We start from the raw sequence: 26,185 nt of genomic DNA, 5'->3' as shown, positions 1-26,185 counted from the left end.
AAAAAAAAAACAAAAAACAAAACCAATAACAACAACAAACTAAAGGGTGAATGTAAATGCTTGTTAGACTGTGGTTAAAGGAGCTCTTTTAGCTTTATGAAACAACTGAGAAGTAAGGGGAAGGGGGTACATCAATTAGAGAATGGCTGTACAACAAATGTCATATGAATGCAATGAAATGACAAAGGGATGGATTCCAAAAAACCTGGGAGGACTTGTGTGAACTGACTCAGAGCAAGGTGAGCAGAATCTGGGGACTTCATACGAGATGGCCCAAAGTCTTCGGGCTGTTTCAAGCTTGAATAGTATCAAACTACACTAAGACTTTGGGGACACCTATATAATAATGAAACTGCAAGATAAAGCAACTTTGAAAGATTTAAGAGCCATGACCCATACAATAACCAGCCATGGTTTGGAGAACCAATGAGGCTACTGGCCTCCAGCAGAAAGAGCTGCATGAGAGTCAAGATAGGGGTTTGTTTCTTTGGACTCTTCTTGTTATAAAGAACAGTTGTGATTGTCTTTTTTTAAAGGGAGGGCAGATTTGGGAGCAAGAGGGTGACTACTGATAGACAGGCCAAACAAAGGAAACCACAGGAGCAGGGCAGCATTTTAAAAAATGCACAGAAGCAAACTGAAAGAGGTGCAGATCAACAGGCCTATGACGAAAGCAGTGGCTAAAGGCACCATATCAGGGGGCAACTAGGTGGCGGAGTGGATAGGGCACCGGCCCTGAAGTCAGGAGGACCTGAGTTCAAATCCAGCCTCAGACCGAATACTTCACACTTACTAGCTGTGTGACCCTGGGCAAGTCACTTAACCCCAATTGCCTGAAAAAAAATATCAGTGTGAGCTAATTCTTATTATTCTCCTTTTTTACCGATAAGGGTATTGAGGCTTTTTTTTGTGGACAGGGTGGGGTGTGACTTGCCCAGGGTCACACAGCTAGTAAGTGTGAAGTAAATGTTCGAACCAGAGGTTTCCTGTTCTATAGGAACTTTGAGATCATTTCATGTAAACTCTTCATTGTGCATCTGGGAGAAGGTTAACGCTGCACCCCACCCCCCAAGTCAGATGGGTGGACTAAGGCAGGTAAAAATGGTAGGGCCAGGGTTTGAACTTGGTCGATGCCCTGCCTCCCAATTGGTGCCTTTCCACTCCAGCTCTGGGCTTGGCTTTTTCACTTCTCAGACTGGAAGGTCCTCAGCCTAAAAGTCGACAAGTGAATCTGAGGGAAACAGAAAAGACTGAGGGATTCCGGGCTAGGGATTGATTAGTCAAGAATGAAGCCCTTTGTTGATTTTTCCTCAGGAGCAGTTCATCTAGAGAATGCGGTAAGTAGCTGGCTGAGTTGGAGCGTTCCCTCTATGCAGGAGATTACAGTAAACCATGATGCCAACGATGAGTCAGAATGTTTGGTACTGATGTAGCAGCAGCCTTTTCTCGAGCTGAGCGTCGGCTCGCTCCCAGAACCCTCTCTGCCCCTGTCTGTCTGTCTCTTTCTCTCGGTCTCTCCATCCTTCTTCTCTTTCTCGCGCTCCTCCCACCTCCATCCTGGCGATGCCTGGTCCAGTCCACGCTCGGAGAGAACAGTGATCCCCGCCGCCCTCTCCCGCCCGTGCCCACGTCTAAAGGCTTCCAGCCCTGCGGCTGTGACAGCCTGGCCCAGGCCAGCCTCCCGGAGCGCGGCCACCTCGCCACCGGCGCCCGCACCGGCACTGGCATTGGCACCAGCTCGAGGCTGCCCAAGCCTTGCTCCCAGACCCCTCCGCAGGATGCCTGCCGGGAAGGCGGCTAGTGGCCGGCTCGAAGGCCCTTGACTTGGGCTGCCACAGCCAAGGACGCTGCCTTCCTAGCCCGGAGGCGCCCCGTCCAGAGCCCTCTACCCGCGGCCTCGGGCCGCACCATCCCCCGAAGCCGCGCCCGAACGCCAGCCTCTTCCTGCCTAGCTTCGAAGGCGCGGCCCCCTGGGGCCCCTGCACCCGCTGGCTGATGCCCTAGGGCTGGGGGAGGCCGAGCGCCGGGCCGCCGGCTTAGCCCCGCCCCCCCGACGCCGCGCAGCCCGCGCGCGGGGGCGCCCGCAGCCTCCCGAGCCGCAGCCCCGTCCCGCAGCCAGGCCCGCCACGCTGGCGCTGCTTCGGGTCGGAGGCCGACGGCTGAGCGCGGCCAGCATGGAGGCCATCTGGCTCTACCAGTTCCGGCTCATTGTGATCGGGGACTCCACGGTGGGCAAGTCCTGTCTCATCCGCCGCTTCACCGAGGGCCGCTTCGCCCAGGTCTCCGACCCCACCGTGGGGGTGGATTTCTTCTCCCGTCTGGTGGAGATCGAGCCCGGGAAGCGAATCAAGCTACAGATCTGGGACACCGCGGGCCAGGAGAGGTTCAGGTGGGGCAGGCGGACTGGAGGGCGAGGGCGGGGCGAGCAGTGGGCGGAGCACTGCCCTAGTGGGGTGGGGGAAGAAGGACGGGTAGGGGCTGCCGGGGAGGGTCTGCTCCCTGTCGCCCCCCAGCCCCCACTCCTGGGCATTTGGGTCGGCCCCGGGCCCGAGAGCTGTAAGCTGGGGAATGTGGCCACCTGCGTGGGCCGGGCCGAGGACAGTCTGCGGCTGGCCACTTCGGGGGCTCATTTTCTCCTCTCCCTTCCCTCCCTCCGAGGGTAGTGTTTGGTGGGCACCTGGGGGGCCCAGGGCTGCGTGCGAGCTTTGTCTGAGGGGCTCGGACATCGGCGCCGACGGAGGCAGCATCAGCATCAGCATCAGTATCACTATCAGTATCAGCATCCCGCCCGCGCCCGCTGGATGCTGCAGAGGGCTCGTGGAGGGGAGGGGGGAGCTAAGGAGGAGGAGGGAAGGAGGCCAGCTGGGCAGCTTTCTGGAATGAGCGAGCGAGTGAGAGAGCCTGTGGGACTGGGAGGCCAAGCCCCTGGGTGTGTTCCTGTGTGTCAGTACATGTGTGTGCGCCTGTGCATGTCTATACTCCTACATGCTTATGCGTGCTCCTGTACATGTGTGTGCGCTGTGTGCTTCTGTGTATATCTGTACGTGTGTGTGCCTGCGAGTCTGTCTCCAGAGGGAGGGAAGGAGGGATGGAGGGATGGAAGCAGGCACACAAATCCACAAAGATGCCCCGAGCCTGCTTGCGGCCCAGGGGGGGAGGTGGGGGGGTGCGCAGAGGCATATTTGCTGTTTTCAGGCTTAGGCAAAGGGACGGACTGAGGGGAATGGACCTTGGTTCTGCTCCCAGGAATATCTGTGCGTGATCCCCCCAGCAGCAGCAGCAGAGGTAGTGGCAGTAGTGATGGTGGCCCCAACCCTGCAAACCATGCCGGAGACCAGGAACCGCCACCAGCTGAAAGGCTCTACTTTCTTATCCCTGAACCGTGCTGCGGCTGAAGGGGGGAACATGGCGGAAGCACCGCCAGCGGGCTTGGGCCTGGGTGATCCCCCGACTCCCACCCCCACCCCCTCTCACAATGCTTTCTTCAAGGTTCAAGTACACCTGGGAAAGAGCAGAACATCTGCCTAGACATCTGGCCTTGCTACAGGCAGACCTGATACACTTCATTGGTTACATTGAACAACCCACCCCCATGTTGGCTGCTGGAACAAAGCTCCTAGAAATGAAGCATTAGATTAGCATCAGCCACCAGCCTCGGACCCCACCCCACCCCCACTATGCCCCATAGAAGACCTTGAGAAATATTCAGGATTGCTCCAATGCCCATAGACCTTGCAGCGGCCCCAGGATGCTGGAGCCCCATCCAGCTGGAGACAGGAGTCAGGGTAAGAAGAGGGCCTGCACCCCAAGGCCTGTGATATCTAGAAGGCTTTACTGCTCCCAAAACAAACAGGCCTGTGCAGGAGAGAGGAGGGAGACTGGGGAGGAGGGAGCTATTCTCTACAGTTAAGGAACAGGTAAATGGCCTAGGAGAGTAGGAAGAGGCCTTCCAGATCTGGTGGCAACCTAGGCCAGGGCAAATATTACTGAATTGGAATGGCAGCCAGTGCTCCAAGCCCACCCCTTACTGCCTGTGTGACCTTAGGCAATTTCCTTATTGGAAAAACAGGAGGGTTGGACTTCTAAGGTCCCTTCCACCGCTAAATTTCTGGTCTAGTCTAACCCCATTTTACAGGTGAGGAAACAGAAACTCAGAAAGAGAGAAGTCTCAGCAGGCAAAGACCCAGTGGCCTCTCAACACCAGTCTAGTACACTTCCCAATGGACCTTCCCCTGTGGTTTTCAAATCCAAGAAGCCAAGCTGCTTTATTGGGTGTATTTATTTTTAAAGACAGTTTAAAGCTCCAAACAGAATCGTTTCATAGGGTTATGCATCGAGCTGGCAAGATTCCCAGAGACCAATCTAGCCCAACCACTCATTTTACAAAGGAGGCAACTAAGGCTTTAGGGAGAGGAAGGGACTTTGTATAGGCCCAGGCCTAGACAAGTGGGGTCATTGGCAGAATTTGAACTCAGACCACAGTGCTTTCACATATTCAGCCATCTCCCAGCTGCCTAACAGTGACTTCAGGGTACAATGAGAAAAGTCCTACCCACTTGAAAATGGCATCTCAGTCAAAGTGAAGAGTACCCTTCCACTTTGCAACTTGGCATTAACTTTCCCCAGAATAGTTCATTTCTATAATCGAAAGGCAGCATTGCATAATGGATAGGGAGTTGGCCTTGCAGTCGACAAGACCAGGGTTCAAGTTCTGCCTGGCTTTGTGACCCTGGGCAAGTCATTGTACCAAGAGGCAGGCCACTTGCTAAGACTATGCAGGTCCTTGGGTGCAGCCTTTTGGCTGAGTCCAAGTTTTACAGAATTAATCCTTTTATTAAGGGGATTTGTCTGTGAAGTTTGGATTCAGTCAAAAGGCCAAACTTGAGGTTCTAGAGGGCCACATGTGGCCTCGAGGCTGCAGGTTCCCCACTCCTGGACTATAGCTTAACGGGGAGTTGTTGATCTACAGTGGTGAAGGGAGTTTCTGCACTGGGAGTTCCCCCACATGGATGTAATCACTGGTCTAGATTTTTAAAAAATGTTAATGTCACAGTTGAAGCCCCTTTAAACAATGAGGATAAATAAGGGTAAGTATTAATTAGGCCTAATGTCATTTTTATACACTCATCAAGTTAGAGGAACCTATGAAAAGTAAGTAAGCTCAGGCTGGGGAAAGGAGTTTATGCCCAACAGTGCCAGCTCCATGCCCAGAGCTGCCAAGCCATATGCCCACCATCACAGTGTTTTCCTTTATCCTGGTTCTGTGGGTCAGAGATCCCCAACCTCTTTTGGATTCTTGAGTTTACTGTGCACATAAGAAAGAAATATAAAATAGAAATTCATTGCTCATAACCTTTTATTCAGCATATAACACTTTTTAGCATCATCAAGTTGTCAACTGTTTATCAGAACACACATTTTTCACTGGCACCCCAGACTAAGAAAGGACCAAGCATTGCCCAAGGGTTCCCTGTACCTCCTTAACAGTCACACTTTTCCTGGGGACATGGAGCAAAACAACCATATGGGTTAACCTTGAGTTCTTTGAACCTTTTGAGCTGGAAGGCCAACCCTCCCATTTTACATATGGGCACCCTAGGGCCCAGAGAGGTGACCAAGGTCACAAAAGCAGTCAGAGACTGATTAGAATCAAGCCCAGGTTCTGGAGCATTTATTAGGCACCTCATAATTCCACCAACTGTGCTCGGCACTGGGCTTAGAAAGACAAAACCAAACCAGTCCCTCCCTTCCTACTGGGGGTGCAACTGGTACCTCAATGAGTAAGCATTCCTTAGGCAGAAGGCTAATAGGAAGGAAGTTTGGAGAGGGGAGGGGTCAGAAAAGGCCTCTCTCCAGTAGGGGTTACCAGCCAAGGGAAGCCCTATAGGTTCTTACCAGCAGAGGGAAAGAGTCCAGGGGGGCCAATGGCCATCAGTCATCTTAAGGTCAGAGGTCAGGATTCTCAAGATAGAGTGGCTACTGAGTCCAGCCATGGAAGCAAGGGAAGTCAGGGAAATAAAAGAGTTTGCCTAAAGTCACACAGGTGGCAAAGCCCTGGTTTGAACCTGACCCCAAATCCAACCCTTGTCACTGTCCCCACTGCTTTTCCCATTATTCCCCTGGATTAGGCCAAGACTCAGCTCAAGTCTTCTATCTTTCATGAAACCTGAAGTGATTCTTCTTGCTGTGAGGGTCCCCAAAGTCCCCACCCACTCCTAGGGTCCTGTATTGTATGACATTTCACGTGTGTGTGTGTATGTGTGTGTGTGTAGACTGTAAACTCCTTTCTGACCCTTGCTTTTCTTCTTTTATCCGCACTCCCCCATGTCCCCCAGGACAGTGCTAAGCAATGTTCTGTGTGCCTTTTTCTAGAGGTCCTGTTCTCTCCCCTGGTCCTTAGATGTTACTGGTAAGCCAGTGTCTGCTGGCGGTCATTTGAGGAGCTTCCCAGGTGGAACAGCCACCATTCCTGCACTGAGAGTTGAGATTTGCCTTGGTGTGGCTAAATTCACCATTGAGATTCACCATGTGAGAGTGAGGTTCTCCTGGGCTTGAAGAGCATAGCTAAGATGCAGCTTGTCCTCAAAACTCTGCTGTTCCTCCCCAAAGCTAGGAGATGTATCCTCTGCAGTCCTTCCCAAAGCTCAGAAGCTCTGAACTGGGGAAGGCCCCCTACCCAACAAGATCTGAAAAATCCTGCCAAGGAATCCTCCCCGATTTCAGCACGTTGAGGTTTGCAAAACACTATACAGAGGTGGCATTTAAGTGAGACAATGTGTACAAAGGGTTTTGCAAACTTTTAAGTGTTATAGAAATGCTAGTTATTATTATTTGATTCTCTTAATAATAATAGCTAACATTTGTTATGTGCCAGACACTTTACAAATATTATCTCTCTTGATCTTTACAACATCCCTAAGAGGTAGGGGCTATATTAGTAACCCCATTTTATAATTGAGGAAACTGAGACAGACAGAGGTGAAGTGACTTGCCCAGGGTCATACAGCTAGTGAGTCTCTGAGGCTGGATTAGAACTGGTCTTCGTGACTCCACGCCTGCTCTTTTGGAGGATTGGAATTTGACTTATGTTGCTGGGCGCCGAAAAATAAGTCACATCATAGCCAATCTGTCAAAATTCCTCTGGAGGAAAAGGTAGCTGCTTTCAAGTCTTTGAAGAGCTCTCAAGTAACAGAGGACCTAGTCTGGCTCTGCCAGGCCCCACAGGGTATTACCAGGGGAAGTGGAGGGAAGGTGCAAAGAGGCAGATTGAGGCTTGAGGTCAGGAAAGAACTGTCAACCAAGAGTTCTCCGAAAAGGAAATGGGTTTCCTCACTTGGTTCCCTACCTCCAAGTGTTATTGTAAGGATCAAATGAGATCATATTTGTAAAGCACTTAGCATAGTACTTGGCATATAATAGGCCCCATATAAATATTATTGTCATCATCATCATCATCATCATATCATGGAGTCTGTCCATTACCACTTCCAAGAAGACAGTGGAGGTCCTATAACAGCACAAGAAAATCAGAATTCACAGACTTAGTTGAAAGTAAAAGCAGCTTTACTGCAGAAGGGGGTGAAAGTTGGGAGATCAATTAAAAGGGAAAATCATTTTATGCATCACCATGTCCTTAAGACCTCAGAGTTGTCTGCTGGCTGCCTAGTGTTTCTGGATTTGGGATCCGTGACTATGATTTTCTGAGTAAGGGTCTCACACACATTCCTATACATGTCAAAGAATACATGTTACATGTCCTATACATGTCAAAGATTCCTATACATGTCAAAGATTACCAAGATTACCTGTCTGAGACCTTCCTCAGTACGTTGTTTTAGGACAGCACTTCTCAATCTGTTTTGGTCTCGGGACCTCTTTACACTTAAAAATCATTGAGGGCCCCTCAGAGAGTTTTTGTTTATGTGGCTAGATCTATCAATATTTACCACATCTGAAATTAAAATGTCAGTATTATCATGAAAATAGTTTTGGCCTGGGGGACCACTATGAGGGTCTCAGGGCACCCCAGAGGTCCCCAGACCACACTTTGAGAACCACCATCAATGGTGTATATAATTGAGGAATATATAACCAATAACTTGCCACAAATGGGAGCTATTGGCCAGATACTTATAGGAGTTTTCAACATAGAGCTTAATTCATCATATACAGAGTCCGCATGGGTTAAACTTTCTTTTCCTCTTCTTCATGGCCCGTTCCAAGATGTTGTCCAGTAGACTAATGCCACCTTCCTGTGTTGAGGGGCTTCAGATATTTAACCCATTACCCTAGTTCTGAAGCCTACCATGCCCATCTGAATGTAGATACCTAAGATCACATTGGCCTTCTGGGCTGCCACATCCCAGTGCTGAGTCATATAGGCCACTAAGACTCAAAACCTTTTGTCAGAAACTGCTAAGCGTGCATCCCCCATCTTGTACTGGTGAAGATTTTTTTTTTAAACACAAGATTTTGTATATTCCCTATTAAAATTTTTCTTATTAGATTTGGTTTAAAATTCTAACCTGTCAAGAATTTTTTGATCCCAACTTGTGTCATACAGTGATGACAGAGTTGTCTCCCTCTCAGTACTGCCCTTTGCAAATTAAATATGCATGCTATTTATGCCTTCTGCTGCTGCCAAGGTGACATTGAACCATTAACAACTCCTCTCTGGGTCCGGCCAATTGCAAATCTCCTAAACTGTGGCTCAGGCCACATTTCTCCATCATGTCCGTGATACTAGCCATCAGTGACTTCAGCAAATGTAACACTGAAATGTCAAACATGTTGTGTCCATAGCATTCTCCTGATCACTAGTCAAAAAGGAAAACCAAGTTATTCTGGCAGAACTTTTTGATGAGCTGGCCCTTTGTGACTACTAGTTCCTTAAAAAGAAGCTCATTAATGATCCCTTTAATAATATGCTCCAGAATTTTTCTAGGAAGCCAGCTCAAATTTACAAACTCTTCTTTTTGTTCTTTTTTGCAACTTAGGTCAACATTTGCCTTTTTCCAGTCCTATGGCACCTCTCCCATTCTCTATCACTGTCTTTTGTTTTTAGATCACAGTCATGCCCAGATGTAGCCGCCCCTCTCTCACCCCACCCCCGTTAAACCTCCTTTGTGACAATGAAAAACAGTTAAGCAAAACCAGCCAATAAAGTATCTGCATCTTGACAGTGTACACGACACACTGCCAAGAGAATGGAGGCATGCTTTGTTATCTGGTCTCTAGGAGCAATATTGTCCACGGTAATGACACTGGTTTCCTTTTGGTGGTCTTTTTTTTTTTTAAACGTAGTTGCTCCTGGTTCCTCTTTGTGTTTCTCTGAATTCCCCATAGTCACCATTTCTTATTGGGCAATAATTCAACATGTTGATACATTAGAGATTCACAGAATTGTAGACTTGGAAGGAATCCCAGCCAATCCATACCTTAAGAAGGATCTGCTCCACAAAACAGCTAATGACTGGTCATTTGACCCCTGCTTGAAGCCCACCCTTCTAGTGATGGATGGGGAGCTATCAAATCTCCAGGATACTGGAGAGCTCTGAACATTAGGAAACTTCCCCCCACCCCACCTCATCCCTGAATGTTAGGCAGCTCCCCCCCACCCCCATCTCTGAATGTTAGGAAGCTTCTCCCCACCTCACCCCCATCCCTGAATGTTAGGAAGCTTCCCCCCACCCCACTCCCCATCTCTGAATGTTAGGAAGCTTCTCCCCACCTCATCCCCATCTCTGAATGTTAGGCAGCTCCCCCCCCACCCCCATCTCTGAATGTTAGGAAGCTTCTCCCCACCTCATCTTCTCCCGCCCCCATCCCCTATCATGGCTACATTGACCTCTTTCTATGGTTTGCTCCTGGGGCCAAAAAGAATAAATCTAATCCCCCCTCCTTCAAATACTTGAAGACACTCAAATGTCTCCCTTGAATCTTCTCTTCAGGCTAAATATGCCCAGTTTCTAAAATTGACCCTCAAGGTCCTTGGTCATCCTGGTTGCCCTCTCCTGGACACTCTCCAGTTCATCCTGGTCTTCCTTAAATGAACCTGAACACAAGACTCCAGACCTGGTCCAACCAGTTTAGAGCAAAGAGGGTCTAGTGCTTCCAGATCCCAAGAAGTTCTGCCTCATATTAGTGTTTGGGGATTGCCATGTCACATAGTGAACTTGCAGTTCATTAAAAACCACCAAGTCCTTTTCAGACCAGCTGGTGGCTAACTAGGCATCCTCCATCCTGTACTTGTAAAATTGTGTGGATAAAATTGACAGTGGCACAAGAAACCAGAACCCCCAAACCAGAACCCAATCCCAGTACCTTAAATTTAGGAACCAAAGAGGATTTCTTGAGTTTTCCAGCAAGGGAGCCACACAGGTAGAGACTCCCCAAAGAAACGCAAGCTCATATTAGGTTTCAATTTAGGCAGGAGTTGAAATGGGTATGGGGTATGTCAGGAGTCCTACAGGCCTGAAATGACTGAACAGCAACAAGCTCAGGATTGGACAGGGCTGTTGCAGGGGGCCTGTGGGCTAGGAATAGGGATGTGCTATCTTTTGATTGGACAGGGCCTGTGGCTGGGCTAAGTAACACGAAAGGCTCTTCCTCAGGTTAACTATCTCTTGTCACCCTGTCCTAATAGATAGGACTGTCCTTTCTGTTTCAGCAGTAAGGAAGGAAGGTCTTGGGACAGCGATACCAACAGGGTGAGAGGCAAGATAGAGGAAGTGCTTTAGCTTTCTCAGCTGCCCACAGTACTCAAGTGCAAGGCTTGACACGTATCCCTGTCGAATTGAATTTGATTAGATTGAGGCCAATTCTAGAGCCTGTCAAGATCCTGATTCTATCATCCAGGGTACTAGCTATCTCTCCCAGCTTTATGTCACCAGCAAATTTGATGAGTGCATCATTTGGGCTTTTATCTACATCCTTGATAAGAATGTGAGGCAGCCCTGGGCCCAGCCCAGATCTCTGGGGCCCTCTCCACTGGAGTTTAATGACCTTAAACCATTAACAAGGACTTTGGAGTTCTACCATTTAACCAGTCCACCTAACTGTATCATTATTTAGTTCCATCTCTAGTCCCTTTTCCAAAAGAATAGTATGAGAGATTTTGTCGAAGGCTTTGCTAAAATCTAGATAAACCATCTCCACCACATCTCCCTCATCAAGTAATCATCCTGTACAAAAAGGAAATGAGATCATTCAGGTGTGTCCCCTCCTTGTGTCGTGATGGTCTTTTGTTAGCACTGTTTCCTTTGCTAAAGTCTACTGACTTTCTCTTTAATGGTCTGCTTTCCCAGGAATTGAAATCACAATCATTGGCCTGTAATTGGCAGGCTTTTCTCTCACCTTTTCTTGGTAGATGGGGACATTTGCTTTTTCCAATCCTGTAATGCCTTTCTTGTTCTCCAGGATCTTTCAGACATCACTGACAGTGGGGTGGAGGATTGGAAGGCACTGAGGGTAGCTTATCTTGGGGATTAGCTCCCGAGGAGCCATTTCTGTCCTATCATTTCTCTTTGGAGGAGAAACCAGAAGCAGAATAAGGATCAAACAGTTCTGTTTTCTCTCTGTTGTTTCCATCTGGCATCTCCCTCTCTATCAAAGATTCTAGAAGGAAGCGGGCACTTCCCTCTGATGTTCCCATCATTTCTACTCTAGCAGCCATGTTGGTGAGAATCAGATACACTATAGCATTTCCCTTGGTTGGCTCCTTTACTGACTCAAAGGATGAAATTCTCACTAAGGGAAGTCAAGAAGTGACCAGCTTTTCTCCATTTGAAAGAGAGAGAGAGAGAGATGGGGGTCTGGAATCTGTGGTTCAGTGACAGAGAGAGGCCATGATTGTGTGTCTCATTGCCTGGAATCTGAGGATCACAGCGTGAGGAAGCCTAGTGTATGAGGATCAGAGAGAGAGAGAGAGAGAGAGAGAGAGAGAGAGAGAGAGAGAGAGAACATAGGATGGCGAGACTTAGAGAGAGAAATTGACCAGGTGTCTGAGGAACAGAGTGAAAGAACGATGGTCTCGGTGAGAGAAAGGTCTGGAGTCTGAGGATTGGGGGGAGAGGGAGAGGCCTAGAGTATGACTCTAAGAAAGAGAGATAAAATCTTAGAATCTGAAGGGCTCAGAGAAAGAGGGAGGCCTGGAGTGTAAGATTTTGAAAGAGGGACAGAGTAAGTGAGAGAGAAAGAGAGGGAGAGGGAGAGGGAGACAGAGCTAGGTGGCGCAGTGGATAGAGCACTGACCCTCATTGCCTAGCCAAAAAACAAAACAAAAACAGAGAGAGAAGAGAAAGAGAGGAGAGAGAGAGAGAGATCTCCAGCAGGTGCCTGGATGATTTAAGTCTCCCAGCACTGCTCTATCCTGTTTCTGTCTTAGCTTTGTGTCTTGCTTCCCAAATACAGCTACTTTCTATTTCTGTATAGATAGTCTGTAGTATATACTTATGACAAAAATCACTTGTTTGTCTCTCTACTGATTTTTTTGTATCCATTTATTTTTTATTCTAAACTTAAATACCAAAAAGGAGAATATTTCCATATGCACAGTAGAGCACAAAAAGAAGATTGTATAGGAAGCCAAGAATCTCATTTCATACCACTTTTTTTAAAAAAAGTATATAATTCCACACATTACAAAGCTGTTCTGCGTGTCTGTGCTTCCTTCTGAACTAAATTCCTTTTGTTTTCTTCTATGTATTTAAAAAATATTTCAATGACCCCCTCCCTTTTTTGCATAACTGTTGCTAAACCCTCTCTCCCCCCAACCCTTAGTTAAAAACCAAAAGGGGGGCAGCTAGGTGATGCAGTGGATAGAGCACTGGCCCTGGAGTCAGGAGGACCTGAGTTCAAATCCGGCCTCAGACGCTTAACACTTACTAGCTGTGTGACCTTGGACAAGTCACTTAACCCCATTGTCTAGCCACAATAAATAAATGATAAAAAATAAAAGCCAAAAGGGGAGGGTGAGGGGGGAATCCTTCAAACAAACAAGCATAATCAAACAAAACAAACCCATACAGCAGTCATGTCCAATTCTGCACCTTGAGTCTATCCCCTCTCAGGAGATTGATAACTTCATTGTAGGTCCTCTGGAGGTATGATTAGTCATTTTGTTGATCAGAGTTCTTAAGTCTTTCAAAGCTCATTTTCTTTACAATGTTGTTATTGAAAACTTACTCTGGTTCTGCTCATTCCTCCCTGCCTCCATTTATGCTTCCCAGGATTTTCCACAACCACCTCTCTTGTCATCTTTTCCAATGCAATAGTACTCCATTGCCTTCATATTATCACAATTTGTTCAGTCATTCCTTATTGGAGGACTAGCCCCTTCAATTCCAGGTCTTTGCTTTTATCTCCTCTTCAAGATCAGGAAGTTTGATTTGCTTATGGCTTATGATATTAGCCTCCCTCTTAAGCCCCTTCTCCCTGTCCCCATTTGTTTTCCTGTTGAGTCTGATATATCTCTACCCTAAACTGTGTGTCTGTTCAATGCTGTTTCTCTGTTTCAGATAAGTGTAAGGCTCATTTGATGCCCAATACCTTCCTCTACCTACCCCACTACCTTAGTCCTTCCTATTTGTCTCTATACTCTTCTTCTTGTGAGAAATTGTGAGAAATAACAAGTTTTACCCTGCTTCTTCCTCCTTTCTACACTAGTGCATTCCTCCTTTTACCTTCCCTTCTCTTCTCCCTCTTCAAACCCTGACCAAAAAAGAACCAATCCACCCCCAGGTCCTCTGGGGTTGGCTTTTTTTTTTTAATTTAACTCCTTCAGTACCCTTTGAAAACATTAAGGTTTTAAAGGGACACTTGTTTTCTCCTCCCCCAACCCCCCAAGCATTAAACATTAACACTACAACATCGTCCAGCTCCTTCTACTTGGTCAAACCAATCTGCCTTGCTAAGTATCTCTGGGACTCTTGTGTGTTTGTATCTCAAAGTTACTGTTCAGCTCTGCTTTTTTTGGATCAGAAATGCCTGGAAATTCTCTCTTTCATTAAAGGTCCATTTGCCCCCCTGTAGATTATACTCAGCTTTGCAGGGAACATTAATCTTGGTTGTAAGCCCTTTATCTTTTGCTTTTTGGAATATCGTATGCCAATTTCTCTGTGGTGGCACTGGCTTTGCTGGCCGCTCCCTTTTCTATTGCTTTTGGGCTTCCAGCTAACCTCTGAGTGTGATTCTGGAGTGGAAAAAAAAAAGGCCCCATTGTTTCTCATTGGATTTCTTGATCATTATTCAGTCAGGTGAAAATTTCACGTTTTTGCTGCAGTAAATAGGAGGAACTAGGTGGTCTGCCTCCATTCGGGCAGCCATCTTGGCCAGAGGTCTTCAATAAAGGCTTGTTGAATTAATGCACGTTGATCTTGACCTAAATGTTCTCCATTTCTCCCTTCTGCTTTCTAGATTTCTTCACATGTACATAGCTTCTCAATGTACAGTGCTTAGCATTCAGAAACCTTTTTACTGTTGCCAATACAATTCTCAATGATCCAAGACAGCTCTGAAGGACTTCTGATGAAAAATGCTATCCATCCCCAGAGAAAGAACTGATGGTGTTTGAGTACAGATCAAAGCATACTTTTTTTACTTTATTTTTTTGGGGAAGAGGGTTGATCTGTGTTTTCTTTTACAGGATGACTAATATGTAAATGTGTTTTGCATGACTACACATGGAGGGAGAGAGAATTTGGAACTCAAAGTTTTAAAAACGAATGTTAAGAGGCAGCTAGGTGGTTCGGTGGATAGAGCATCGGCCCTGAAGTCAGGAGGGCCTGAGTTCAAATGCGGCCTCAGATCAAACACTTGACACTTACTAGCTGTGTGACCCTGGGCACGTCACTTAACCCCAACTGCCTAAAAATTAAAAAAAAAATGAAAAATGAAAAAAAAGAAGTTAGAAGTAGAATTTGATAGGCATGAGGTAAAACATGCAAGTTATTTTAATTGGCATTTCTCTTATTATTAGTGGTTTAGAGCAGGGCTTCTTAAACTTTTTCCACTGGAGACCCCTTTCTACATTTCGGCAGCTTTCGTGGGTGCTGCGTGGTTGTGACGGCACTCGAAGTGCAAAATGTGCTTGCTTTGTGTTCAGAACCAAGGCTGCAGTCAAGTTGCACAATGGAACACAGGCAAGCACTGCCAGAAATATCTTGGATTCATCACACGTTGGATTTTTAATTAATTTTTGCTCATTGCTCATTCAGAAACCTTTTACTATTGCCAATTTTTTTGATGGAAGTACTGGTTTAGAGCATATTTTCATATGGTCATTAATAATTTGCAGTTTTTCTTGAGAAACCTGTTTATATATTTTGACTACCAAAGGAATAGCTTTTGTCTAAACTAAAAATTATGAGAGAGAGAAAACTGCCTATGTATATTTGTGTACATATCTTAGATACTGGATTTTTATCAGTGATATTTATTGCAAATTTTCCCCCCACTCAGTTTCTCTTATTCTAGTTGTCTTAGATTTTGGTCATACAAAAGTTTTTAATTGTATGTAATCCAAATTGTCTTTTGCAATCTCCTCTATCTCCTCTTTACTTAAGGTTTCTCTATTTACAACAGTTTTGAAAGGCTTCCATTCTTCTCTAATTTTTTTTTAATGATGTGCCCTTTTATATTTAGGTTGACTATCCATTTGAAACTTATTTGTGGAATATGGTATAAGATGCTGACCTAAGCCTAATTTCTGCCAGACTACCTTCCATTTTTTCCAGAAGTTCTTGTCAAATAGGGATTCCTTCTCCTAGTGTATGTTCTTGAGTTTTTCAAACATTGGGTTTGTGTTTTCAATTGTTTCTGAGTCTGTTCCACTTATCTACTCTTTTACATTTTAGCAAGTAGCAAAGATTTTTAATGATTGCTGCTTTATGTTATGATCATCTTCCATGGTATGTTAAAAAAAAAATCTCTTCTGTCCTCAGGTCACTCAACCTTAGACAGTTACAAGGAGATTTACATGTAACTAGAGACTTAAGAAAATTTATATAACTTACAAGCTGTTCAGATCCCCCACCCCCACAGACCAGAAGGCTGATAACTCTTTACTTTCAGGCATTCTAGCCATGCTAGATCAAAGGGAGGTTTTATTATAATAATAGGAAACCAAATAATAGTATTGTAGAAAAAGTAACTGACAGTAATCGAACATCCTACAAAGTCACATGCTAAGTGAACTATGTCCCTCAGCATGAGCAAGCCCCTTTCTCTCCCTGGCTGTAAAATGAGGTGGTAGAAGGAGAAATAGAGCAAAAGAAAGAGACTTCAGATGACAGGGCACTTCTTGCTTTGACAGTCTGTAAACTGTTAAGTTGAGTAGTTTCTATTAGATACAATCTGAGATCGTGTCCAGCTCTGTTATTTAAGCAAGGCGTATCACATCTTGGGGCAGTTAGGTAGTACAGTGGCTGGGCCTAGAGTCAGGAAGACTTCCTGAGTCCAAATCTGGCCTCAGACACTAGCTTTGTGACCCTGGCAAGTTACTTAATCCTGTTTGCCTCATTTTCCTCATCCGTCACCTGAGCTGGAGAAGGAAATGGCAAACCACTCCACTATCCTTGCCAAGAAAACCCCAAATGGGGGTCACAAAGAGTCGGATGTGACTGAAAAAATGACTGAATAACAACAACAAAAATATCACATTTTAATTTTTCTAATTTTCATCTTTGTTCCAACAAGTCAATGGACTTACTATATACTACATCATACTTGGATATACTTTATCAGATTTGGAAATGATTCCCACATCTAATCCCACCACTAATTTCCAGGCAAGTTGTAATCATTTTCCTTTTTTGTAATGTGGTGATATACATTCCCCATACCTAATACCTCTCAACTCTTTTTTTTTTTTTTTGGTGAGGCAATTGGGGTTAAGTGACTTGCCCAGAGTCACACAGCTAGTGAGTGTTATGTGACTCCAGAGCCAGTACTCTATCCACTGCACCACCTAACTGCCCCCAACTCTTTTCTTAAGGAAAATACTCATGCTATACAGACACAAGACTTCCATGCAGTCCACAAACCTTTGTCCTCTTTTGTTTCCTACTTCTTTATTGTTTACCACCCTCCCTTAGGCCCATCTTTTCATTGATTTAACTCCAAGGTTGATACAGAACTTGTCATCAAATTTCTCCACCTTAGTAATTGGGCATTTCTAGCTTGTGCACCAGAGGAGATTGATGCATAAGCTGCAGGTCTCTTCAGGCCATTCTGTTTGCAAAAGTGCATCGTGGAGCGCTGCTCTTCAAGATGAGCAAGTGTCTCAGGAAAGGATTTCTCTGGTTGCTTTTGGATGTATAATAAAGACAAATCTACCAGTTTTCCTATGAGCCCTCCCTCTATTTAGTGGCAGCTTTCTTTTTGTATTCTGGTTTCATTTATAGCAAAAATATTCATAGTGATCTGATTCAGTTTCTCTGCTGGTTGGTTCACCTCCTTGGTTATCGGACAAGGATCTCACACTCATCTTTGTTGTTTGTCCACAGTCGAATGTAAGCTCCCCAAGGGCAGGGGTAGTTTCCTTTTTGTCTTGGTATTTATTCCCAGAGCTTGGCACATAGCAGGTACTTAATAAATGCTTGTTGGATGGGATAGAATTCCAAGAGGTAAGTTCCCGTTTCCGGACAGTCTGAAAATTCTGATTCTTAGCCTACTTTGCCACTGTTCCAGCAAAAGCAAAGGCAGAGGGACAGCCCAGGCTGGAAGGCCTTTTCGAAGGGTTTTCCGGTCTCACTGATTGCCATGGCCAAAGAGTTCATCTCCTAATGAGCTGAGGCTTCTGGCAACAAGCATTTCCACACTTAGCTCAGCTGGGCCATAGAAAGCAGGCTCACTCTGATGCCAGGACTGTACTTCTCCAGCATGATAGAACCGACCTGAACTTATGTTTTGCTAGCTTAGCTTTGAAAAGCCAAGAGTCACCTCCAGGCCATGATAATGCTCTGCTATAGGACTTTTATGGAGAATCTATGAAACAAAGAGAAGAAATTAGCCAAGGTATCAATTTCATCTGTACTTATTGTAAAAATAGAATTAAGATGCAAAGAAAAATAATAGACCCTGAAAACCATTTATTACAAATACATTTGATAGAAACAACACCTAAAATGTATCATCAGGATAATAGGATTTGAGAGTTGGAAGGAACCCCCATAGCCGTCTAGTCTATTTGGAATCCTCACTCTACCATACCCGATGAGGGCTAATCCAGCCTCTGTTGGCAGATAGAACAGACCCCATAGGTTCATTAATCATTAGAATGGCAGCTCCTTGAGGGCAGGGACTGTCTTAGTGGTGTCTTTGTATTCCCATTGATCAACCTGGTGCCTGACACATAGTTGTTTTTGTTGTTCAGTCATTTTTCAGTCATGTCTGACTCTTCATGACCCCATTTGGGGTTTTCTTGGCAAAGATACTGGAGTGGTTTGCCATTTCCTTCTCTAGTTCATTTTACAGATGAGGAAACTGAGGCAAATAGGGTGAAGTGACTTGCCCAGGGTCACACAGCTAGTGAATGTCTGTGGTTGGATTTGGACTCAGGAAGAAGAGTTTTCCTGACTCCAGGCCCAGCATTCTAGCTGCTACACCACCTAGCTTCCTCTGGCATATAGTAGGCACCATATGAATGCTTGCTGATTAATTGATTCATAGATCTAAAACTGGAAGGGACTTTGGACGTTATCTAGTCTGACAGGAAGAAATGTTATTTTTATTTTTCATGCTTAGTGAACAAATTTATTACAGATTCTATTTTGACACACATAGTTACAAGAGCAACAGTTACAACTTTTAATTACAAAATAGTTATACTTTTTCTCATTCCTATGTTTTTATTAAGTATTATCTGCATATTTGATTCGGTGAACTGCAGCAATGATTAAGCTCACACACAAGCGCTTTCCTTGAAAAACTTAGTGTGTCACTAATGTGCTCTATGAATGTTAATGAAAACAAAAATTCCCAATACACACACCAAAGTTCTAGGTTCTATTCTTTTTTTTTTGTTTTTGGTCAGGCAGTTGGGGTTAAGTGACTTTCCCAGGGTCACACAGCTAGTAAATGTCAAGTATCTGAGGTCAGATTTGAACTCAGGTCCTCCTGACTCCAAGGCTGGAGCTCTATCCACTGAGCCACCTAGCTGCCCCTCTAGGTTCTGTTCTTTACCCACCATCAAAGAAAAGACTAGAACCCAACTAGCACTACTATCCTTGACTTGAGAAGTTACTGAGCAGGTTGAATCCAGCACGCAGCATGCACCAAAGTATACTCTTTAAAAACTGTATTAAAGGGGCAGCTAGGTGGTGCAGTGGATAGAGTACCGGCCTTGAAGTCAGGAGGACCTGAGTTCAAATCTGGCCTCAGACCAAATACTTGACCCTTACTAGCTGTGTGACCTTGGGCAAGTCACTTAACCCCAGTTGCCTAAGGGGGGAAAAAATTGTATTAAATAATCTTAGTCTACCTCTGAAAGATTGTCCATAAGACATATTCCACAATTTATAAGATTTTATAATCCAAATGTGACCCCTTCATTTTTAAAATTGAGAACTAAACCTTCCTCCCCACCCCCTGCGAGAGGTCCCAGTCACAGGTAGGAAAGTAGCACCAGGATTTGGACCCATATTCTCTGACTTGAAATCCAGTGTTCTTCCCATGGTGCCATACTCTATAGAGTTTAGTTCTGTCTTCAAGACTGGGGGATGGATTATATGAACTCCCAAGAAACCTTCCTAGTGCTGAATCTGGGAAAAGGAGCTGGGAATCAATGAATTTTGACACCTTTTGAGGTTTTGCCTAATTTAAATACTTATGTTGGAAGCCAGCAGATAGGCTCTGTGTGTGTGTGTGTGTGTGTGTGTATGCCAAATTGGGACTGAGTGAGGCCCATGAGCTCTCGATGTCATTTTTTTCTTCCTTCATGTTTTTTAGGTCTATCACCAGAGCCTACTACAGGAACTCTGTAGGTGGCCTTCTCTTATTTGACATCACCAATCGAAGGTCCTTCCAGAATGTCCACGAGTGGTTAGAAGAGACCAAAGTCCATGTCCAGCCCTACCAGATTGTGTTTGTTTTGGTGGGTCACAAGTGTGACCTGGACACCCAACGGCAAGTGACCCGACACGAGGCAGAGAAAGTTGCTGCTGGGTATGGTATGAAGTACATTGAGACCTCAGCCCGAGATGCCATTAATGTGGAGAAAGCCTTCACAGACCTGACTAGAGAAATCTATGAGCTGGTCAAAAAGGGGGAGATTACCATCCAGGAAGGCTGGGAAGGGGTAAAGAGTGGCTTTGTGCCAAATGTCGTTCACTCCTCAGAAGAGGTTGTCAAATCAGATAGGAGATGCCTATGTTAGCCAACCCTAGTAAGCCAGACACAATTTTTATTAATAAAACATACTGTACTAACTGAACAGAAATGTAATGGAGAGTTGTAGCATACTAGTGTGCTCACCAGCAGGTGAGAGTAACTTTAGCCACAGATGAGAATGATGTCACATTCCCAATAACCCTATTTCCAAATGGGAAATCCAGACCTTGTCAGAAAGGCACAATGGTGGATGTTTGTGTTGAGGGTCTGTGGGAACTGGAACAGAGAGGAAACTAAAAACAAAAAAAAAAAAACCAAACCCCCTCCCAACCCCAACCCCAGAATTGTCATATTCCAAGGGAATTGTAGGTGAAGTGTCTGAGCTCAGGGATCACTATCACTGCTATGTTCTGCCTCCTCTCCCAGCTTCAGAGTAACTTCTCCTACAGTGAGGTGGAGGCTGCTTGAGTTGCTCTCCAAGGACCCTTCCAGCCCCCAAATTGTACAGTTCTAATAGACATAATGCCATGGGATCATTTTTTGAGGGGGTGGGGAAGAGGAGGGGAAAGGTCTGCCCCTGGGATTTTGTTGATGTGGGGGGAACTCGGGATGCAAACACCCTCCACCAATTCAGATGAACACTTGTCGTGCAACTTAATGTCTGAGAGAGAGAGATGCTCGGGTGCTGAGAGGCTAAATAATTTGCTCAGAATTACACAGCCAGCATGAGTCAGAGGCAGGTCTTTCTGAGACGAAACAGCTCTTTATCCACTATACTACAGTGCCTCTCAAAATTTTAGTGGGTCGTGATTGTTAATCTAAGAAGCGGAAGAGAAAAATTCAAATCCTGTTGTTTCTAAAGCCCTGGTCCTGGATGGGCTTCAGCCCATCTGTGTGAGGAGCCCTGGCAGGAAACTTTAGCTTCCATAGAGTTTATCCTTCCTTCACCCTGATCCTACCCTTTTCCAAAACGAACAAATCAAGAGTCTTAAACTCTTTGTCTTCAGTGGCAAGTTGAGAAGCCAGCTGTTGTGGGTTTGGAAAATATACTCATGTATCCAGAGGCCTGAGTCTCCACTTTCCATCCAGGCCTTCTTTGTTCCTGTGAAGCAGGGGAGCCTGGGAAGCCAGGGAAATGACAAGTGGTAGCTGAGCTCCTCTGCTACTAGGAAATCATTCAGAACATCTCAAGCTGCACTTGGGGAGTGCCCTGCTCCCCAGTCTCCTCTAAGCCATTCACATCAATTGGGGAAATACAAGAAGAAATTCTGTGCTGAATTGAGCAGAAATGCATTAGCTTTTTGGGAACATGGAATGACAGTGATTCAATTTGAGAACCTGAAGAACAAAGTAGAAGGAAGGACCTTTGGGGGACTACCTAGTGTGGCCACCACACGGGCCTCTTTTAACGAGAGGTGGCAGACTGACCTCAGGCCAAGGATGGGGGCAGATACCATCTGTCAATGGGATATTTATTCAGAGCTCCTGATGTGTGTGCGCTCAATGATGTGCCAGGCAAAGAGGGAGAAGGAAAGACGAGTGAAGGAGATCTCCCAAACTAGTAGGGAGGGAAGAGGACAACTTACTCACATTAACAGATGATGAAATAGACCCATAACTAAGGACACACACACATGTAGCCAGATCAGTTTCTTCTCTACTTTATAGTAGCTGGACAGGTCCTTGAGCAAAAAAAAAAAAAAAAAAAAGAATGAGTCCATTAAGCTGAAAACAGCTTGGGGGGCCACAGCGCACAGACCTGGAGTCAGGAAGTCCAGAATGACCCCAAGCACAGTCCCTTCACTAAGTGTCTGCGTCAGTCTCCTCACCTGTAAAATGGGGGTAATAATAGCCCCTACCTCAAAGGGTTGTTGTGAGGATCAAATGAGAGACATTTGTAAAGTGCTTAGAGCTGCTATTATTTCCTCCACACCCTACCTCACCCCCAGCCTAATGATCAAGAAGGTGGATTTTTTTTCTTAATTGGGAAAACAGCACAGGTGGGGGCCCTCTGGAAAATGAAGCTGGAACCCTCCTAGTATTTGGCACTTTTTTTCCAGTGTCCTGTGTGTGAAGAAGAAATAACTGAATGAGGTAACTCTGAAATGAGGGCTTCAGAGTTCAGTTCCCCCTGCAGCCAACAACCCACCTTTCTCACCCCCATTTAGCATCCTAACCTGGCAAGAGTGCTGAGCTCAAAATCAATATGGGTTCATTCCACCAACAACCATTTGTCATGGATGTGCTGGGCACCACAAATCTTACACTGAGATACCCACTTTTCAAGGCGATCCTTCCCCTCATTTGATTCTCCCAACAACTCTGTGAGCTCAGACAGGCAGGGATATTGTCCACATTTTACAGGTACCAAAACTTATTAGCCCCAGAGAGAAAGAAGCTCTGAGATCAAGCAACTGGTGACTGACAGACAAGATTCCAATCCAGATCCCCAGCATATCACACTACACTGTCCCTCACTGCCACTGATCTTAGACTCAGGGGTAGGAGAGACCTGAGAGATTATTTAGGCCAGCCCTCCTCCCCCTTGAACATCTGGGAATTGATGGGGAAATATCACAATATTTGTTTTTTCAGCAGTACATTTTATTCAAGTACACACCCAGGGAATTGAATTCTTTTTAAAAGATAAAACACTTATTAAACATTCAATCATTACATTCTTTTTATTCATAAAAAATACACTAAGATTTAGCTACACCTAAATTTTAAATTAACTAAACTTTCCAAATGAGCCACAACTTTTTGGGAGAGACATTAGGGTATGACTGGCCCCACACCATGAGTAGCAGCATCTCGTACTCTCCAGTTGGGTTTTTGTGCCACCAGACCATAAGCTTTTGAACTGTTTCCATATAAAGAAAGGTTCTTAGTATTCAATGTTAGCTATATTTTTACTACAAAAGCATGAGTTCTTGCTCTAGTTAGTTGTAATCTAATCATGATTCCTTTTCACAAGAACTTCCATCACTGAATGAATATGTCAAAGAGAAACCAAGTTCAGCCACTGAAGATAACAAATACTTCATGAGAGGAAACCCAAAAGGCCTAGATTGTAGTGGACAATTTCACAAGAGAATTCACATTTGAATTGAATTAGGAAGTATATTAATGATGTGAAAACTAGTGGCTAGTGAGCTTGACTTTGATTCCAAGCAATATCATGGTAGCATTTTTGAGCATTAAGCAGAGGAGAGAATTAATTTCCATGAACCAATACGGAATTGTCAAAAATTCATACTAGACACACCCTATTTCCTTGTTTTTGACAGGGTTATTATATTAGTCTATCAGGGAAACAGTCCTAAGGTGCCAGTCCCAACTCTGCTACTTGCTGTGTGATTTTGGACAAGTCACTTAAACTCTCTGGGCCTCAGTTTTCTCATCTGTAAAGTGAAAGGGTTCTACTACATGACTCCTAAGGTCTTTATTCTAAATCTGTGATACATGAAAGTGGCCTGTTGAATCCTTGTGGACAAGATGGAGGGAGATGTCCAATGGCATGCCACAAGGCTCTTTGATTTTTATTTAAAAGCCCAGTTACTTGCACAAAGGCAACATGTATCTGGGAGGGACAGCTAATACCTTGGACAACATAATCAGGATCCAAAAAGAACTGCTGGGCCAAATCTAAGAAGATTAAAGTTAATGAGGATAAATGGAGGCCTACATTTAGGTTAACAAATCAACAATACAGTTGTCTAAGAGTGGGGAGATATGGCAAATATGGTGAAATGGCAAATGTCCAAGGGAGAAAACTTGAAAGCCAAGTCATTCCAGAGATTAGTCAGAAGACAAGAGAGAGAGAGTGTGACTCTTGTGCCCAAGTATTCAAAGGGCCCCCTATAGAATAGCAACTTGGTCCTAGAGCCCAGAATCAGGATGAAAAGGTGAAAGATAGAAAGCAGCAGGGTCCTGGTCTCCATCTTTGAACTTCCCCAAGGGGCTCAGGGCTTGTTCCTTGCCTTCTTCCCTTATCATGTGCTTAACACCCACCCTTTGGACTTCTGGCCCCTGTTTGTCCCTCTGGGAGCTGGGTATCTCCAGGAACCCAAGTGCTCCCTCCCTCCGCCATCCCACCCCCCAGTAGAATAGGGTTTACGAAGCACTAGCTCTTCTTGGAGAAGCTAGTCTCCTAAAGTGTCCAACTCTGACTTTTCCAGCCCCCCAAGTAGAGCTCACCATACCTCTTCCTGCCTGGGGTGAAGGGGTGTCCATCTATCATCTCTACTCTTCTATTACCACCCCCCCAAGGCAGATGTAAAAACAGAAAATCTCCAGTCTGCTTCCCTCAAGTCCTGATCAATCTTCTGCTAGAATTCCCTGTTCTGTGCTGTGCCTTCCCTAGATGAGAGGGATTCCTCCATACTCTCCCAGCACCAATAGTATGGGCTGTCTTTTAAGATACTGAGTTCCCCTTCACTGCAGGTCTACAAGTAGAGGCTGGCTAATCACTTGCTGAGAATGGAGTAACAAGGTTTTTTTTTTTTTTGGTTTTATGTAAGGGTTAGCCTGAATGATCTATGAGGGCCCTTCCAGCTCCAGGTCCATGATGAAAAAGGTCATAGACATGAGGAGGAACAGAATCTGAGGGCAATGGGTACTCAAGTCAGCTCTCAGGGGTGGGGGGTGGGGGGGGGAACCACAGAATCTCCCTTGATTTGATATTCTGGACTCAGTTCCTCTGTAAAATGGAGAGGGGGGTGGAGAGAGAGGTGGGCTTGAGGGCCCTCCCAGTTCACAATCTTTGACCCTGTGTTACCATGATAGCCCATGACCCCTTCTTCTGGTGGGGGGTGGGGGTGGGAGAGGATGATAAATAATTGTGAAACATTCTAGTTCTTGGTTCCATTTTCCAAGGACCTAGGCTTAAAGAAACCGGTCTTTTGAAGCAGAGAAGAGTATCACAAAAATATAAAGGCTCCCTTACCTGCCAGAAGGGAACAGATAATGTTAGTGTTCCAAGACTATTCCCTGCAAATTAGGGAGGAAAAAGAGCACACTCATCTAAATCTCTTAAGACATTCAAGCGCTTTCCCCAAGGAGCCCTCGGATCATAGCTGTACAGTTAAAAAGGACTTCAGGGGTTTGCTCTTCCAACCCCTTCATTTTACAGATAAAGAAACCAAGGCCCAGAGAGGTCACCCAGCATGAAGGCCTAGCCCTGCAAAGCATCTGACATATATACACTGTCTCTCCTTTGACCTTCTCCACAATCCCAGCTCTAACACTAACTCCCTTTGTGACATTGGAAGTCCATTCCCCATTCTGGGTCTCCATTTCTTCTCTCCAATGAGGGGGTTGGACTAGATAAGCTCTGACTTCCCCTTCCAGTTTGTGAGGTCAGCCCCACAAGTCTATTATTCATTCCACTTCTACAGATGAGAAAATTGAAGGCCAGGTGACATCCAAGATCACCTAGCTAGTAGTTTTCTGTTTTTCATGTTAACGGAAAGGAGCATGAGCAATCCAAAATACCACTACATTTATTCTGAAATTCCCATGTGAATGTGGTCATGTCATGAGTTCCCAAACAGCCACAGGGGAAGAGCCCATGTAGGAGCCGGCATGGGATTGGCTGGCTGAGAAGCAAAGCTCCCATGTGCTGAATGCTGCCCCAAAGCAGAATTTGGATCTGGCACTAGGGGCCATGATTTTGATTTCTGTCCCTGCCACTTGTCAATTGTTAAACCTCCCTAGCCTGTTTTCTCCTCAGTAAAATGAGAGGCTTGGACTAAGTGGGCCCCAGGGTCCTTTCCAATCCTTAGATTTTGTCCTGGGACACAGCTTTGGAGCTGGAAGACATGGCTCAGACTGAGCTAGAACCCTCACCTCGGTC

General features: G+C 45.3%; 1 protein-coding gene across 1 annotated transcript; it reads left to right on the top strand.

Annotated features, from left to right (window-relative positions):
- Nucleotides 1-2,131: 2,131 nt before the first annotated feature.
- On the top strand, nt 2,132-24,944 carry RAB39B (RAB39B, member RAS oncogene family). The gene is made up of 2 exons (XM_027838916.1): nt 2,132-2,389; nt 19,948-24,944. The coding sequence occupies exons 1-2, from the start codon at nt 2,175-2,177 to the stop codon at nt 20,372-20,374; spliced, it is 642 nt and encodes a 213-aa protein (XP_027694717.1). The 5' UTR covers nt 2,132-2,174; the 3' UTR covers nt 20,375-24,944.
- The last annotated feature ends 1,241 nt before the right edge of the window (nt 24,945-26,185 follow it).

This window comes from Vombatus ursinus, unplaced genomic scaffold, assembly GCF_900497805.2.
Source record: "Vombatus ursinus unplaced genomic scaffold, bare-nosed wombat genome assembly UNPS02014831.1, whole genome shotgun sequence".
NCBI classification, from domain to species: Eukaryota; Metazoa; Chordata; class Mammalia; order Diprotodontia; family Vombatidae; genus Vombatus; species Vombatus ursinus.
The sequence above is the reverse complement of the archived record's forward strand: the minus strand, read 5'-3'. Positions and strand labels throughout refer to the sequence as shown.